General features: G+C 39.4%; 1 protein-coding gene and 1 non-coding gene across 6 annotated transcripts in view; both read left to right on the top strand.

Moving 5' to 3' along the window:
- Window positions 1-15,387, top strand: part of LOC125229307 (monocarboxylate transporter 10-like) — a 276,054-nt gene that overhangs the window by 260,221 nt on the left and 446 nt on the right. For all 5 annotated transcript variants that reach the window (XM_048134109.1, XM_048134113.1, XM_048134112.1 and 2 more), the window contains 7 exons: window positions 6,964-7,123; window positions 7,636-7,943; window positions 8,885-9,106; window positions 11,004-11,141; window positions 12,529-12,655; window positions 13,362-13,465; window positions 14,015-14,235. In XM_048134109.1, coding sequence (XP_047990066.1) covers window positions 6,964-7,123; window positions 7,636-7,943; window positions 8,885-9,106; window positions 11,004-11,141; window positions 12,529-12,655; window positions 13,362-13,465; window positions 14,015-14,235 — 1,280 coding nt within the window. The remainder of the gene's footprint in view (window positions 1-6,963; window positions 7,124-7,635; window positions 7,944-8,884; window positions 9,107-11,003; window positions 11,142-12,528; window positions 12,656-13,361; window positions 13,466-14,014; window positions 14,236-15,387) is intronic.
- Trnaa-ggc lies at window positions 10,525-10,599 on the top strand. Its single transcript has one exon. It is a non-coding gene; the product is annotated as a tRNA-Ala (tRNA).

The following is a 15,387-nucleotide window of genomic DNA, read 5'->3' on the forward strand; positions in this document are numbered from 1 at the left end:
AATAGTACAAATGATTTTTTCAAGAGCCAGGTTTTTATGAAACGCGCTATGATCATGGTGTTTCACCAAATAAATAACAGTTTCAATTGCAGAGTTTATGGGAAGTGATCTATATTCATAGTAGTAGTGGAGTTAGCACAAAATAACGATAAGCAAACTCGGCAGCAATTTAGTATTAGAGCCTGTTCTGTTAGTTTAATCGCTTCCATAGCATGTATACGAACATTCCTCAATGGTTCTACTTTTAGTTATTGTCTATTTCCCTCGGCCATCAATTACTACGAAAAACTATAGTAACATTTGAGACGACGCATGAGAAAAGTAAAACCACCACTGTATTGTTTTACTACAGACCTCAAGAGTCGATATCCATGAAAAAAAAAATGATTAGTATCTTTATCATGCAATTTTGTGAAATTCGAGAGAAGTATTCGAGCTTTTTTAGAGAGAGGAAATGCTGTTCGCGAGGCCTGGACGGGCTTGGGATGGTTATGTAGGACACACTAGGATGAGACGAGTAGTTGACCCACTAAAACCCCTCTGTCACCACCTCCTTGCTATAAGATGAGGTCTCAGGAACGCACGAGGTACTCTTTTGCAACCTCGACCGAGATATTCGAACCTAACAGTGTGCTACTGTATTTATTGTTTTTAATTTAAGTAAGGTTCATTTCTTGAACGCAATGTAGTTGTTTTGCAAAATACCAACTGACATTATGACCATACAATTTGGTCGCGTAAAGCGAAATCGTTTGTCGGCATTCGGCATTGTTGCTGCCATTACAGCAAATGTGGACCAGCCAAGAATACTAATGTGAGACAAATGAGCCAGAATAATTGATACTGCCTGTATATTGATCTGCAAATGCTATTGGTAGGAGCAACAAAGTAACGATATTTGCAAGACTGGATTTTAAGGACTGAATGTGAGTTCATATTTTATTTTAGACATCGCTATCAGATTATTTTCGTCACACTGCTGCAAATTTCTCATTGTAAAGTCTCAAACTACTCTATATTGTAGTTTATTTTTATCCGTTCTAATTAAGTAGTTCTGGTCCCACCAATGCTTGCAGGCTTTTGGCAATGTTCGTGACAAACGAAACTGACTACTACTATATGTAAAAAGTAAAAAATCAAGGATAAATTGATACAACAGCGTTTTTTCAGTAAGAAGAACAACATTCACAAACAATAAAATAAATAAGATGGAGCTAGAGAACCCTCTCTAAAGTCGATCTTTAAAAACGTAACAGAAACAAAATATGAAACTGGACTTTGTCAGAATATCAAATGAAAGCTCTTGATTCAATCATCAGATTTTGCTACTCAGTGACAGGCAGAAAAAAACTTCTATGCAGAGGTATCTAGTCAACTATATCTACAGGCTCTGCTTTAGCGACGTGTTATAAAATCATTTCATTAAGTAATATTTTATCATACTTTACAAATATTTTGGGCACTCAATATAATCAAACAGCTATCTCAAATTGAACGAGATAAAATCTCCCCAGATTTATAGCACTGAACATAAACTCTGCAATCGACACTTTTATCTGCTGAAGAAAGGCTAAGCCCGCGCAGCAATCCTGCAGTTTATCCCTGCGAGCCGGCCATTGCATTAAAACGATGTAAACAGGGTGCCATTGCTGTGACATTCTTTTCTTTGTTTGTAGAAACTAATCAGTTTTTACAGATAATTATGCAGTAACGTACTGGCGACTAACTTGGAACAGTTCTTAACCTTTCCCATTTTCAATATTTCAAAGTATGAATGCGTTTAAGTTATGGTATCTATTTTCGTTGGTATCAAAAACATATTAAAAATGAGAAAATTTTAGTATCAAAATAACGATGGGCCTTCATAGGCGCTAGTAGGTACTTCATTCGAACATATTATATTATGCGCAAGTACCACCTCTGAAGTTGCAACCTTGCGTGGAAGCTTCTATAGCAAGTCATATAATGTAGCTTACAATAATTGACATAAGATTTATTGAACTTTCAGACTCTACAGTCGCATGATCGCCATTACTACGAAATATTGTCGTTCTCAAATAAAAGTCCAACAGTTTTAGTTGTGGTGTCAGGATTGGCTTCTCGATTTTTCTTCCATTTTGTACGTTTTACTTTCAGATTCACTCCCTAATCCTTTTCAACACATAGTCTAGTCTCTCGAGAAGCAACATTACCAGGCATTTAGATTAAGACCAAGAGAAGTTGAAAATGTGTTCTATGCCAGAGAAACCGTTTTGCACCTTTTTACGTCAAATCTCTGTCTCATTAACACATGCAAATGTCATCGTATCAAAATCACTGCCAACTTATACCCTGTACTATAGGCATTTGAGAAAAGGTAAAAAAATAATTTGAAAATTTTTTGGTAGTTACAATATTTGTTGGTTAACCAACCAAGCGGATCTATCACTGTGCCTCCTTACATATTTGGTGGTGTAATGCTTCCATTTATCTTCAACTGGCTTAAGGATTCTTTTGGGGGTAGATTTTGTTTACATTCATTGAAATGCCGAAAGATACAGACTATAGCTTGCTACTCACGTAACTTTCCGATTGCGCAACACTAAGCACAACAAAAGCCTGACATTACTGCAATTGTTGCATTTGCCACAATTTTCTCAAACGACGTCATTATACAGTACATCGCTGCGCCCGTGCCCTGAATGAAGCACCCTCATTTAGTTCTATCACGACATTGCCAACCCTTAAACAAAGCATCGTTTTGTAGAGTACTTAGTCTGCATTCATTAAAAGCCTTAGATGTCTAAGTGTTTTAAGACCGGTGCTCTGAATGCTTAAGTTATTACTAAGTATTTTACGAAGGAGTGTCTATTAGTACTCTTAATAAGAGTCCCCCGATTTACACGGAGTGCAAACATGAATGCGTATTGCGTATTAATATTAACTATTCCAATCTTACTTGAATGATCTTTACGATGTTGTTTTGATACCAGGTTTCATTTTTAAAACATTTTTTTTATGGGATAGGAGGCAAACGAGCAGACAGGTCGCCTGATGGTAAGCGATCACCGCCGCCCATGGACACCCGAAACACCAGAGGTGTTGGAGGTGCGTTGCCGGCCTTTAAGATGGGTGTACGCTCTTTTCTTGAAGATTTGAAGGTCGTATCGGTCCGGAAATACCACAGGCGACAATTCATTTCAACTAAAACCACAGAATACATACTAAAACCTTACAAGCACAACTAGTCCCATATGCACTATTTACCCGTATGATTTTTTAAAGTTACAAGTATGTACAACTAGGTAGTAACAGTAAGTATTATTTTGTAGAATTAACTTCATTTTCCAGTAAGTAGAAATTTACCAATCGTCCAAAATATTCCCAACTGCAACTGCAACTGTAATTTGTATAAATGTCGAACTGCAATAAATCAGGCAATTTAAAACCGTTTTTAAAGTGTCGCAATCAGCCAGGACCCCTGCAACTGATAAGCTGCTATATCCTGGATGAGGTGTTCGGCGTTAGCAGTCGGATAGTTTAATCTAGATAATTCTAGATCCTATATCCGATATCGGATCGGATAATCTGAAAACGCTGTTACAAGACTTACAAGAATCTCTTGGTTCATTGCAGAAATTCTGAGAATACACTGAATTTGTAGAATTTATGAACTGGGGGCCGATTTTTGAGTATCACGGCGTTCGAATTCAGAAAATTGTCACTGAAAATAATAGGCAATTCACCGTTTTCAACCGGTATTTTAGTGACAGTGAGACTCAAAAATCGGCCCCCTGTAGAAACAATGAAATCATTTATAAATTTAGATGCTTATTGTGGTTATTTTATCGTCATACGGTTAAATTAGTTCCTTTTATTATGCTTGTCACAGAATGAATAGGTAACAGAAAAATACCCTTGTGCCTTAAAACGGGTTAAAGAGTTTTGAAGTCTAGGCCACTGTAGAACCTTTTCACAGTGGATATCAAAGTAATTTCTATGGCAAATAAATCACGTTGTCAATAAGACAAGGTTTTGGAATGGCCTAGGGGATTCAAATTGTTTCACCGTATCTACTTGCAAGAATCACCAGATTCACCGTATAAGTTGCAGTAGAGTTCAGAGAAATCTGAAATGCAATTCATGCATGAGGTCGCAGCATTTCTATCCTGAGTCAGCATTTGTACGTCCCACTTTTCTCACTCTTCTAAATAGACGATTCCTATACGTGTGCAATCAAGACGAAAATATTCTCACTTAGAGAGGTAATATCTGGCCATTGAGCTTTGCTCGCAAGTAGGTATTTTAGTTTGTTTTTTTTATTTACTATGCAGAAACGTCTGCGAGCGATATTACATATTTTTAAACTAAAAGGAAAAATTGAAAAATTCGCACCTCCGGCAGGACTCGAACCTGCGACCTCTGGCTTTGCCAGAACCAGCCCCGCTCCCAACTACGCCACGGATGCCTGCTGGATGTGTGCGAATTTATCCATGCCTTCCCTCAATGCTTAAACGCCTTAAGGTGGCGTATAGCTACATTTACCCGTAAGAATACATCTTAACAGACACAGGTCATAGGACAGGTTACAGGTCGCAGGTTTGACTCCTGTCAGAGGTGTGAATTTTGCCATTTTTCCCTTTAGTTTAAAAACATTTTATAGTTTAGCTACTCCCGACGTCCCGACGAACTTCGTTCATTTATTTGTTTTTTTTTTTTTATGTACGCACTTTCAATTTCATATGAACCTTCTCCAAATAATCAACACAAAGAAATTAGCAAGATTTGGTGAAATGGGTAGACCCTTTTAGGTATGAGCCGTATGACGCAGTAAGGAGATTGAAATTAGACGATACCTACCTAATGCTAAATTATAATTCTGATCGATTTGTATATTATTTATTTCAACTCTATTGTGAAAAAATACTGCCTTAAGCATTCTTTACAAGTCAAGAACTGAGCAAAACAGGCTAAAGATATTGCATTATATAAGGTGGTTAATTTATTATTTTATGTAGTGTAGAGCACCGTTCCGTTTCCTTCCTTCTCCTCCTATTTAAAATATTTATTCCGATTATTCAGATATTCAAGATCATAATTCATAAATTATAAAATACTTTTGCTGACTTGAGCTCAGTGTGATATCACGTGTTCAGTCACTAGTACATCATTATCATTACCAATGTTTTCGTAGCGCTCGTACCTGATCATAGTTTATCTCCGCTTTGTTAAACCTATGAACAAAGAACCCAATCGGCGGGTTTCCGGTACTCTAGTGTTTATTATGTAGGCAATTCACCTCTACACTGTCTAGTTTATTAGACTCAACTGGATCCAACAAATCCCATCAATAGACCATTTTGATAAAATGCATTTTCATTCATAATGAATGTACTGAAAAGTAAGCAATATCTTTCCCGGTACAAAATAAAATCTGTATAAAATTTCTGAATACCTATTACCGTCATATCTAAGGTACTGGTGTAAATATAGGTTATAAAGGAACCGTCATAGGTACTGGTAAATATAGTTAATGTAGGAAGGAATTGAAATTACTCACCTTCCAAACGTCGGGGCTTCCATTTCCTCAACTACACTAACCACGAAGCGCAAACCACTACACATATTCACCAATTGATTGATGGTTCACCAATTTTCATCACCATAACAATAATCACTGTAACATGCTGTAACATTTCAAATAATGACAAGTTGTAGCTATACATACAATAATTTAATTTATCAAATGAAATAAATTAAGTTCACCTAAGTTCACGATATTTTTGTGACAACTGTATGACATCGGCTTTTATGCGAATTTTTGCCTATTTTCATGGCGGTTCTCATAGATTATAGAAGTTTTATAGTTTTCATTGAGGTTGTAAGCTGTTTATAAACTTTTTACTACCTAAATATTTAAATCACCGTGTGTCGTAGTTTTGGTGTACTGCAACAACTAATTATAATCATCAACTTTTTAATCTACCTAAAGAAATTATACTTACACAAATCAGTAAGATGTCCTCACATAAATTTGCCGCTTCATGCATAAATCGCCGTTATGTTCCTCCAGAGACTGAGCTTCGGCCTGGGACTGGTTCGACGCTGATCATTGCACAATAACAAGAGAGTCAAGAGAAGGGAACTGTAGGAGATATTTATTGTCACATCATAGGTATACCTAGTAGGTACCTAGGTATTTAAAACGAAACAGTCCACGCCTATAGCACTCACTGAGTTTAGAGTCATACCAACGTGCAACGATTTTAAAACGTAAAAATTCTATGATATTATTATGACGAGACAAGGCTAACAATAACACCAAACCGAACTTAGCATCTTGTACGACATAAGTAACATAACATACGTTAACTCATCGGAGAATCCTAGCGCCGAGGTTTTACTTAAAGAGATTCCCCGATTTTAATGGTTTATTTTTTATTTTTATTGAATAATAAAAGAAAAATTACACTTTTTTTTTACACAAGACCCATCGTTGGCAAAACCTTGAGGAGGTTTGTGTGCCGATGGGGAGTTCAATAATATTACTTAACTATGTCTATTATATCTAAATATATAATACTAGTTATGATTCTTAGTACATATGGCTTAAGTCTTTAGATTGTAACAAATGCGTTTTAATACATTTTTTAACATGTTATACTCGTAAAGTGCCTATTAAATACTAAAATTAGCATTTTATTTAATAAACCCCGTTCATTTGTTACAGGGACTGTTGTCGGGGTCGGCGTGGGTCTGACAAGAGACTGTTCTACGCTGAAGTACTTCAAAAGACGGAGAGAATTGGTCGAGATATTCATAGTCAGCGGCAGCGGGCTCGGCATCGCAGTCATGTCCATTCATCAAGGGTGCGATTTAATGAATTTATTCTCTGTTATACTATAATCATCTAGTGGTAAAATTCGTGCCTATTAAATACTAAAATTAGCATTTTATTTAATAAACCCCGTTCATTTGTTACAGGGACTGTTGTCGGGGTCGGCGTGGGTCTGACAAGAGACTGTTCTACGCTGATGGTCGCGCAGTACTTCAAAAGACGGAGAGAATTGGTCGAGATATTCATAGTCAGCGGCAGCGGGCTCGGCATCGCAGTCATGTCCACCTTCATCAAGGGTGCGATAAGGTATGAATAATGAATTTATTCTCTGAGGAGAAAGCAATCAAAAGACTATAATCATCTAGGATGGTAGTCATGATCGTTAATTCGTCTCCATGTTTGAAACAGCTGATGCTTTTCTTCGTTTCTATTTAAGACTTAGCCTGAATAACTATAACTACCTACTATTACATACCTAATACTTAAGAAATTACCAATCTTGCATATTTTGAAGTAGGTAATTAACCCCCGACGCAAAAACGACGGGGTGTTATAAGTTTGACGTGTCTGTCTGTCTGTTTGTCTGTCTGTGTGTGTGTGTCTGTCTGTGGCATCGTAGCTCCCGAACGGATGAACCGATTTCGATTTAGTTTTTTTTATTTGAAAGCTGTGTTAGTCGGGAGTGTTCTAAGCCATGTTTCATGAAAATCGGTCCACTAGGTTGCGGTCGGGGGTTTTTCAAAATTTTAATTTTGTGCTTAGGTTATATGGTACACATTTTGCAACTTCACCTTTATAAATGTATTCGGTATTTACAGGGCAATCGGCTGGCGACTAGGCCTCCAGGCCGTCACAGGAGTCGTCTTCGTAACATTCATCCTCGGCACCTTCTACCGCTCCGCCTCACTGTACCACCCGCAGCGCCGAGCCATTCTACACCTCAAGAACCAGAATAAGATCAAACGCAAGATGAAAGACAGGACCAAAGCAGATGACCGCCAACCCTTCTTTGACTTTTCGACTTTGAGGTCGAAAACTGTCCGCATACTACTCATGTCCACCGGGATATCAGCTTTTGGGATCAACACACCTATATTTTATTTGGCATACCACGCCGAGGAAGAAGGTAATGTTGACCCTATCAATTACCTACTAATATAGCTAAATGATTTGAGTACTTACCTGTATTTGACGGACTTTCTACAGATTCGATTTTAAACTTTTTATTTACAAATAACATGCTTGAGACCATAATATGCTTTCATGTGACTAAAAATTGACTTTAGGTCTTAGAATTTTTCAACATTCATTAAATTTATAGGGGTTGAGTTATGAGTCGAAAGTAAACTCCGTCGCTTGTTAGACAACGAAGAATCAAACACAACGAAATAAACCGAGGCTACCAATAAATTAAATCTTCACAAAGTTCTACGACACTACCCAGGCAAAGATTAGGTCTCAAAATACTCTAGTGGTTTTGGACACTACCCTATTCAATTAACTTTCATTGAAACCATAAACTTTGTCTATCTAAAGGAAGTATGACGCCACATATTTTTTACGACTCGCAATGGACAAGAAAAACAAATAACATTTACTCAGCTATAGGCCGGATGATTTGGATAAAAGTTTATGTTGCGAAGTATCTGATGAAATTAGCGTCTCATTCGCCATGAGTTGCCCTTTGAAATTTATTGCCTGTGAACAAAAGTTTGTTTTATAATTTATTGATGGTGTCGCAAGCGAAACGCAATAGATACGGCTTTCCCCAATTTAAAGTTTCAATAATAGACTCACAGCTTCCTGTCGTCAGAATAAATTACTTAATAAGAAAACGATGTCGTCAAATTCAAAATAATTTTAGGGGATTGCAAAAACGACAAAAAATATTACTAAAAATAGTTGTTCGTCCATGTTCTTCTAATCAATTAGATATTAACACAGTACCTAAGTGGTTTTATTTCCAATAAATGTTTATCAGGAGTATACCTATCTCTTAGAAAAATAACACAGGTTACCATTATAAGGAGAATTTTGTGATGAAAATGAAAATGTTTTTATTTCCAGGTCTTGGCGAAACAGCGGAGCTACTCCAGGCCTACCTCGGCCTCGCCTGGGCAGTCGGCTGCGCAGCCTTTGGCCTTCTTGTCCGTCAAAACTCTGCGGAGTGCCGTATCGCTCGCCAGTACCTCACACAGGCAGCGGTCTTTGGATGCGCATTGGCAACTATGGCTTTGACGGCTGTGGAGGGGTCTTATAGGGGCTATGTCATGTTCGCGTGGGTTTATGGTAAGTATAAGTTCTTAGTTTCCATGATATCCTGATAGCCCGCTAGAACTCTGCTGAATGCCGTACCGTATCGCACGACAGTACCTCACACAGGCGGCGGTCTATGGATGTGCATTAGCGACAATGGCCTTGACCGCTGTGGAGGGATCTTAATCTTATAGGGGCTATGTTATGTTCTCATGGTGAGTATAAGCCCTTAGTTTCCATGATATCCTGGTAGCCCGGTAGAATTTTGCCGAATACTGTATCGCTCGATAGTACCTACCTCACATATGCGGCGATCTTTGGCTGTGCAATAAGTAGCGACGATGTTGACGGCTGTGGAGGGGTCGAATAGGGGGCTATATTAAGTATATTTAGGTTTATAGTGAGTTTGAGGCCCTATTTCCCATGATGTCAGACTAGTTCACCAGAATTTTGCCAAATGCCACAGCAACTGACGCAGGCGGCTGCTTTTAGACACCCATTGGTCATAACGCCTTGAAGACTGGATAGGTCGTATAGGGGTTATCAGTGAAATGTTATATTCGTGTGGGTTTATGTTGAGTTTGTTAAGCCCTTATTTGCCGGAATGTCCATTGTCCACTATAAAAACGTTATTTTATGACCCATAAACTTCATTCATCCGTTGGATGCTGTACCTATACAACTATTTTTGGCAATGAACTTCACTAGGTAAGTTTATCACAACATTAGGTCATCTTCCATGTATTTTATCGAAGATTACCTACTTATTAGGAACCTGCAAATTCTACAATTGCTCTTTATTCTATAAATTAACAGCGTTACTGATCGTTAAAAAATCGGCACTCTCGGATGATCAAGTTTCCCACGGAACACGTTATTTTTACCTTATTTCCTCTTGACTTGAACCCATATTTTTCTACTGCTAGTTCTAATATAATGTAATAAAAGGCGGAGATGTAGAAGATATCATAAGTAATACATTTACGCTATCACTCGTATGCCCTGAAATACGATTACGACGCAATCAGTCTGTAGGCATTTCTGGCACGTTTTCATCCCAGATCTAGGCCGAGATGTCTGCCGGAAGCCTAAACCGACTAAACATTCTTGTAAAAAAAATACGATAGTGCCATTAGCCCATTAGTGTCATGTCGTGTCATGATAGCGATAGAGTTGGCAAGTTATGATCGATCACTGCCTTGATAGTGCTGTATCGCGCTTTAAGATGAAAAGATGAAAAAATATTACGTAGGTTTGTAAGAATAGAAATACAGGACGAAATTTTGACTGTAAGTAATAATTTGTTTTTTATCATGCAGAAACGTCTGCGAGCGATATTACATGATTTTAAATTAAAGATCTATTCTTACGGGTAGATGTTTGCTATAACGCCACCCTAAGGCGGTTGAGAATTGAGGGAAGTCATGGATAAATTCGCACACATCCAGCAGGCCTCCGTGGCGCAGTTGGAAGCGCGATGGCCCCGGCAAGGCCAGAGGTCGCAGGTTCGAGTCCTGCCGGAGGTGTGAATTTTTCCATTTTTCCTTTAATTTAAAATTATGTAAGTAATAATATTACTATAACTTTAACTGTCGTACACTCTGAATTAGACGGGTGCCTTAACACACATTACACCGTAAAGGCGTTAAAAAGTCACCTTCCTGAAACAACGTCATGTAAGATGCAACATGTAGTCAGCAATTTTGAGCCGTGGTAGGTGGAATGTACCACTCAACATGAGTAGAAAACCGACAGCGCAAAGACGCAAATAATTTGTACCACGTCTCATATATTTGGGTAGGTCATAAGCGAAGGCCTTGAAACTACTAATAACAACAAAGGCATCTGAATGGGTCCTCAATCTGACAGGTTTTGTTATGTGGAAGCTCAGAAAACTTTGGGAGCTAACAGAAAACTATTAATGTTGCAGGTATCTTCTGCGGCGGCTACCACTACTCACTAAAGATGTACACATACGAGCGTGTGCGATCTCGCAACTTTGCTCGCACGTGGGGCTTCGTGCAATGCTCACAAGCTGTACCCATTGCCATCGGCGTACCACTCTCAGGTAACTATAACAAACAGTTATATTATACAGGGATACATTTGGCTCTAGTTAATCGCTAAAGATGTAGGTACACTTTTATATGTTACGAACGTGTGGGATCTGGAAACTGTACTCACAGGCTGTGCACATCGCGATCGGCATACAACTCTTAGGTAATGATAGCTGTGTGGAGATGCTAGTTAATGCTCAATTTATATCCGAAAGTCTTTAGTCAATAAAAAATTAAAACACAGTAAAAAATGTAACTAAATTAAAGAAACTACACCTTATATAATTTTGTCATGTTTAATTAAAAGTAGTTCACAAAATAACTGCGAAAGAAAAGAAACAAAACAAAAACGCTAAAACTGATAAAATGGATAAAATTAATAAGCTCTTTGGAGTCTTTGGTTCCGGTCAAGGTTTTCAATAAAATACGAAGTATTCTTAGTAAATGTCACCATTATGGTTTCTTTAGGCGTCATCCATATATTACGTCACAGTGTAAGGGGGAGGGGGGGTCATACTAAATGTGACAATCCCTGTTAGGGGTCCAAAAACCTGAAATTTGGTGTGACGTAATATGTGGATGATCCCTTATGGCTAATTGAGGTAGAACACCCTCTTGACGCTAGGGGATAAACTTGGACGAAAGACCGATAAAAGATTTAGGTGATACGAAAGTTTTTATAGGTCGTAATTAATACTAATCATTCCGATAGAAACTAGCTGAGTAGTAAATAATAAAGATTTATATTAAACATAATATTTATGTGTTGCATTCTTATATTTATCCTACAGTTGTTTTTAACTACTGTTTAGGTTAACCTCATAATTATGTATGTTATGGGGTCATTTGTAACACTGGTAATTATGTGATGATGTTTATTATGACTGTTTGTGTTCTAAATAAACTAAAAAAAAAAAACATTCTTATAATACAGTGGGTCCTGTGAATAAGGGCATAACATCCGAGGCACATCCGAGGTGGGACTTGTGCCCTTTTTCACCGAGTCATTTTGAGTTATGCCCTATACCTAATACTATACCCATTGAATAAGTAATGCAACATAAAGGCAGGAGTACACTAAGAAGGGACAAATGTTCCACGGCATGTGCCGACGACAAGTCGATCAAAGGCGAGCCATTTGCCCATTTCTGTATGTGTATAGATACTTATACGATGGCTTTAGGTACCTACTCCAACGTATATGGTTAGGGATTACCGTAGGGCCATTACAACTCCAGGGATTATTAGATGTTACATGCGCGCTCTTTGAAAACTAGGTAGTTCACTCCCTTTTTAAAGATCTCTCTACTCTCGCCTTTGAGACAACCTCGACAAGGACCTCTTATTAGTCTTATTACACAAGTCAAAGTCACTAATCCATTTAAATAAATGTTCCAGGGTACATAAACGTGGGGTGCGGCGGCAAAGCGGGCTACTACTTCAGCTCCACCTGCTCCATCATCGGTTCCCTGTCTCTCTTCTGCATCGACCTGCATCGGCGGAGCGTTGCACACAAACACACCAAGTATGTTCTCATCAGCAACAGGACACTGCTGGATATAGATGCCGGTCTCAATGACAGCTGAAAAGGCACCGCTTGACATAAGGTGTTAGGGAACGTACCCAAACTATTTGGCACGTTTAGGGAGGGGGGTCTTCAAAATACTACGCTTGGTCACAGAGGGGGAGGGGGCGGTCTAATTTCTTGTCAAACAAATATTGGCCCAGCCGTCTCAGAGGGACTTTTCAACTTTTTCTTGCCTGTCTTGCCATTCCCCTGAAAGTTTTATGCCTACTTAAACTATGCAAGATTTTTCTGGTGTTACGCTTTCCCTAATTTTTCACCTACAAACATGGACACATGCTCATAATTTCAGTATATTTTGCATAAAACCAGCGTTATGGCAACATCAATAACAGCAAGAAAAAATGTCACTGTACAGCCCTTAGTGAACCCTTGCCAAAGGCTCTCGATCTTTAAAATCTCTGATGGTCTTCACTCAAGGATCTTTCTGCTTTTGCATCGCGTTAGGCAAGTGACAAGTCACTTCAGGAAATGCAGCATGAATGTGACTCACCCCGCTCTTTCTGCTGGGAAAGACGCGTATGAGCTTCCTACTTACTAAACCCTCATCTGCGTTTTCCAATATGTAATACCGCTATGTGTTGAAAAGGGTGTTTGGGGATCGAGAAAACTACTCTATAATTTACGTATTTATGTAACTTTACAGAGAAAACGGCGGTACTGTGACGTGCGAGTCAGCGTGTCAGCCGCGCCGCAGCCGCAGCCGCGACCGCGAACCGCGTGCGGCCACCGGCGCTGCCACCGCCTTAGGTAAAGACCTGGCTCTTCTTAGGACCTGTTGATATTCGTTAAATTATATTATCTGGGAAGTTCCGTATACGCTCTTCTTCAAATGTGGTTGATGCAACTGGCCCTTAGTAGTATAGATATGTAATTCTTAAATACTTTGGGAACGTCACACGGAATCAAAAACTCCATGGAAGGCCTCATCGTCTAGGGTCCAGTAGAAGACGAAAACCCGCAATGTCGGTCACCGGTCTATTGGTCAGATCTGATAAAAGCTGTAACACAAACGACCATAGTCTATGGAATGTTCCCGTAACGATGAAACGTAACGAGTGAAGGAGCATTGCATGAAACCGCGAATATTCTGTGAAGTGGACGATGAGGAGGATTAATCCTTCGCCATTGTGTTTTCACGGAAATGCACGATCGTATTGTGTCAACTTTTCCAACTGTAACGTGTTTTTCCGATGGAAAGCGTTAGCGCCAACCACCTTATATAATTCTCCTCCCATGAATCATCAAAAATATTCCATCGCATAATCATTTAGATTATCTAATCTCATCTTCTATCAGTTCTAGGAGCAGAATTAGTCGCCCCCGGGCGCACGGGCCGAGACTTCCTGCTGGACAGCATCGGGCCCGGCAGCCTCGGCTCCCCGCCGCCCAACGTGCCTCCAGAGCTCACCTGCATCAGCGAAGAAGGCGGTCTAGACTTGGATCTGGACCTGGACATACCGGAGCACCTTCTGGAGGACTTGGATTGCGGCGGGGATTGCATTACTAGTTGTAATAAGGTATCGTCTGTCTTATTCCGGCTCTCTTATTCTGTTATTCCGGATTTTTCCCGACTCGAGGCCAAAGTGCCTCCAGAACTCACCTGTATCAGCTAAGAGGGCGATCGAGACTTGGATCTGGACCTGAATATACCAGAGAATCTTCTGGAGGACTTGGACTGCGGCGGGGATTGCATTACCAGTTGTAATAAGGTATCCTCTTTCTTGTATTATCCTTGCTTTTTCCTGAACTCACTTGCATCTGCAAAGAGAAAATGTGCAAGAGGAGCACCTGAATATACCGGAGCATTTCCTGGAGGATTTGAACTGCGGCAAGGAATTGCATTACCAGTTGTAATAAGTTACCTACTTACTCGTATCAGTTTTCTCAGCATCATCCCGACTTTTTGCCCTGATTAGATTTTACAAGATCGAAATTGACTTGCCCTAACATTCGAATTTGATCTTCGGCTAATCTTGATCAAAAACCCTAGTGCAGATACATTGTATTAGAAATAGTAACTTTATGAATGAAGTACCTACATAAATATGAATGAAAAGACTAGGTTCGGACGTCGACCTTGTTTGTCTGCTACGTTCGACCCTAAATGAGATTCAGATGCAAATGATCAAAGTTGACGAAGAAGAATTGATTATCGTTATCTATTATTCTATCAACAATTCATATGAGTACAAAGATTGACCTACTAACAAACTACAATAAAAGGTAAAGGCTTCTTGACAATATTTCGTGTAGGTATCTACCTAGAATTGATGCTTGTTTTAGATCTGAGCCCGTAAACAATTGGACAATCGCCACTCCGTAGTGCATCATAAAATTCGTTTCGTTCGCCACGGAGCGTTAGTGATTGCCCATTTATCTAGATGCCCTGATATGACGCCCCCTAAATTAAAAAAATAATCTAACGAAGCGTAACGGCCTAGCCACGATAATGATCTAAGCGCGACAGCGGTGAGCGGCGGCCATACATTGAAGCGAGACACAGCAATGGGACTTTCATTCGCACGTATGGCTGCCGCTCACGGCTGTCGCGCTTAGACCAATGTCGTGGCTGAGCCGTAAGGCCTCAGTGGACGCTCTGTCGGGTCGGCGACGCGTGCAGTGCGGCGGGCTCGCGTGAACGCTATGCAGCATGGACTCCAGAGTCTCGT

Source organism: Leguminivora glycinivorella, chromosome 9, assembly GCF_023078275.1.
Source record: "Leguminivora glycinivorella isolate SPB_JAAS2020 chromosome 9, LegGlyc_1.1, whole genome shotgun sequence".
Taxonomy (NCBI): Eukaryota; Metazoa; Arthropoda; class Insecta; order Lepidoptera; family Tortricidae; genus Leguminivora; species Leguminivora glycinivorella.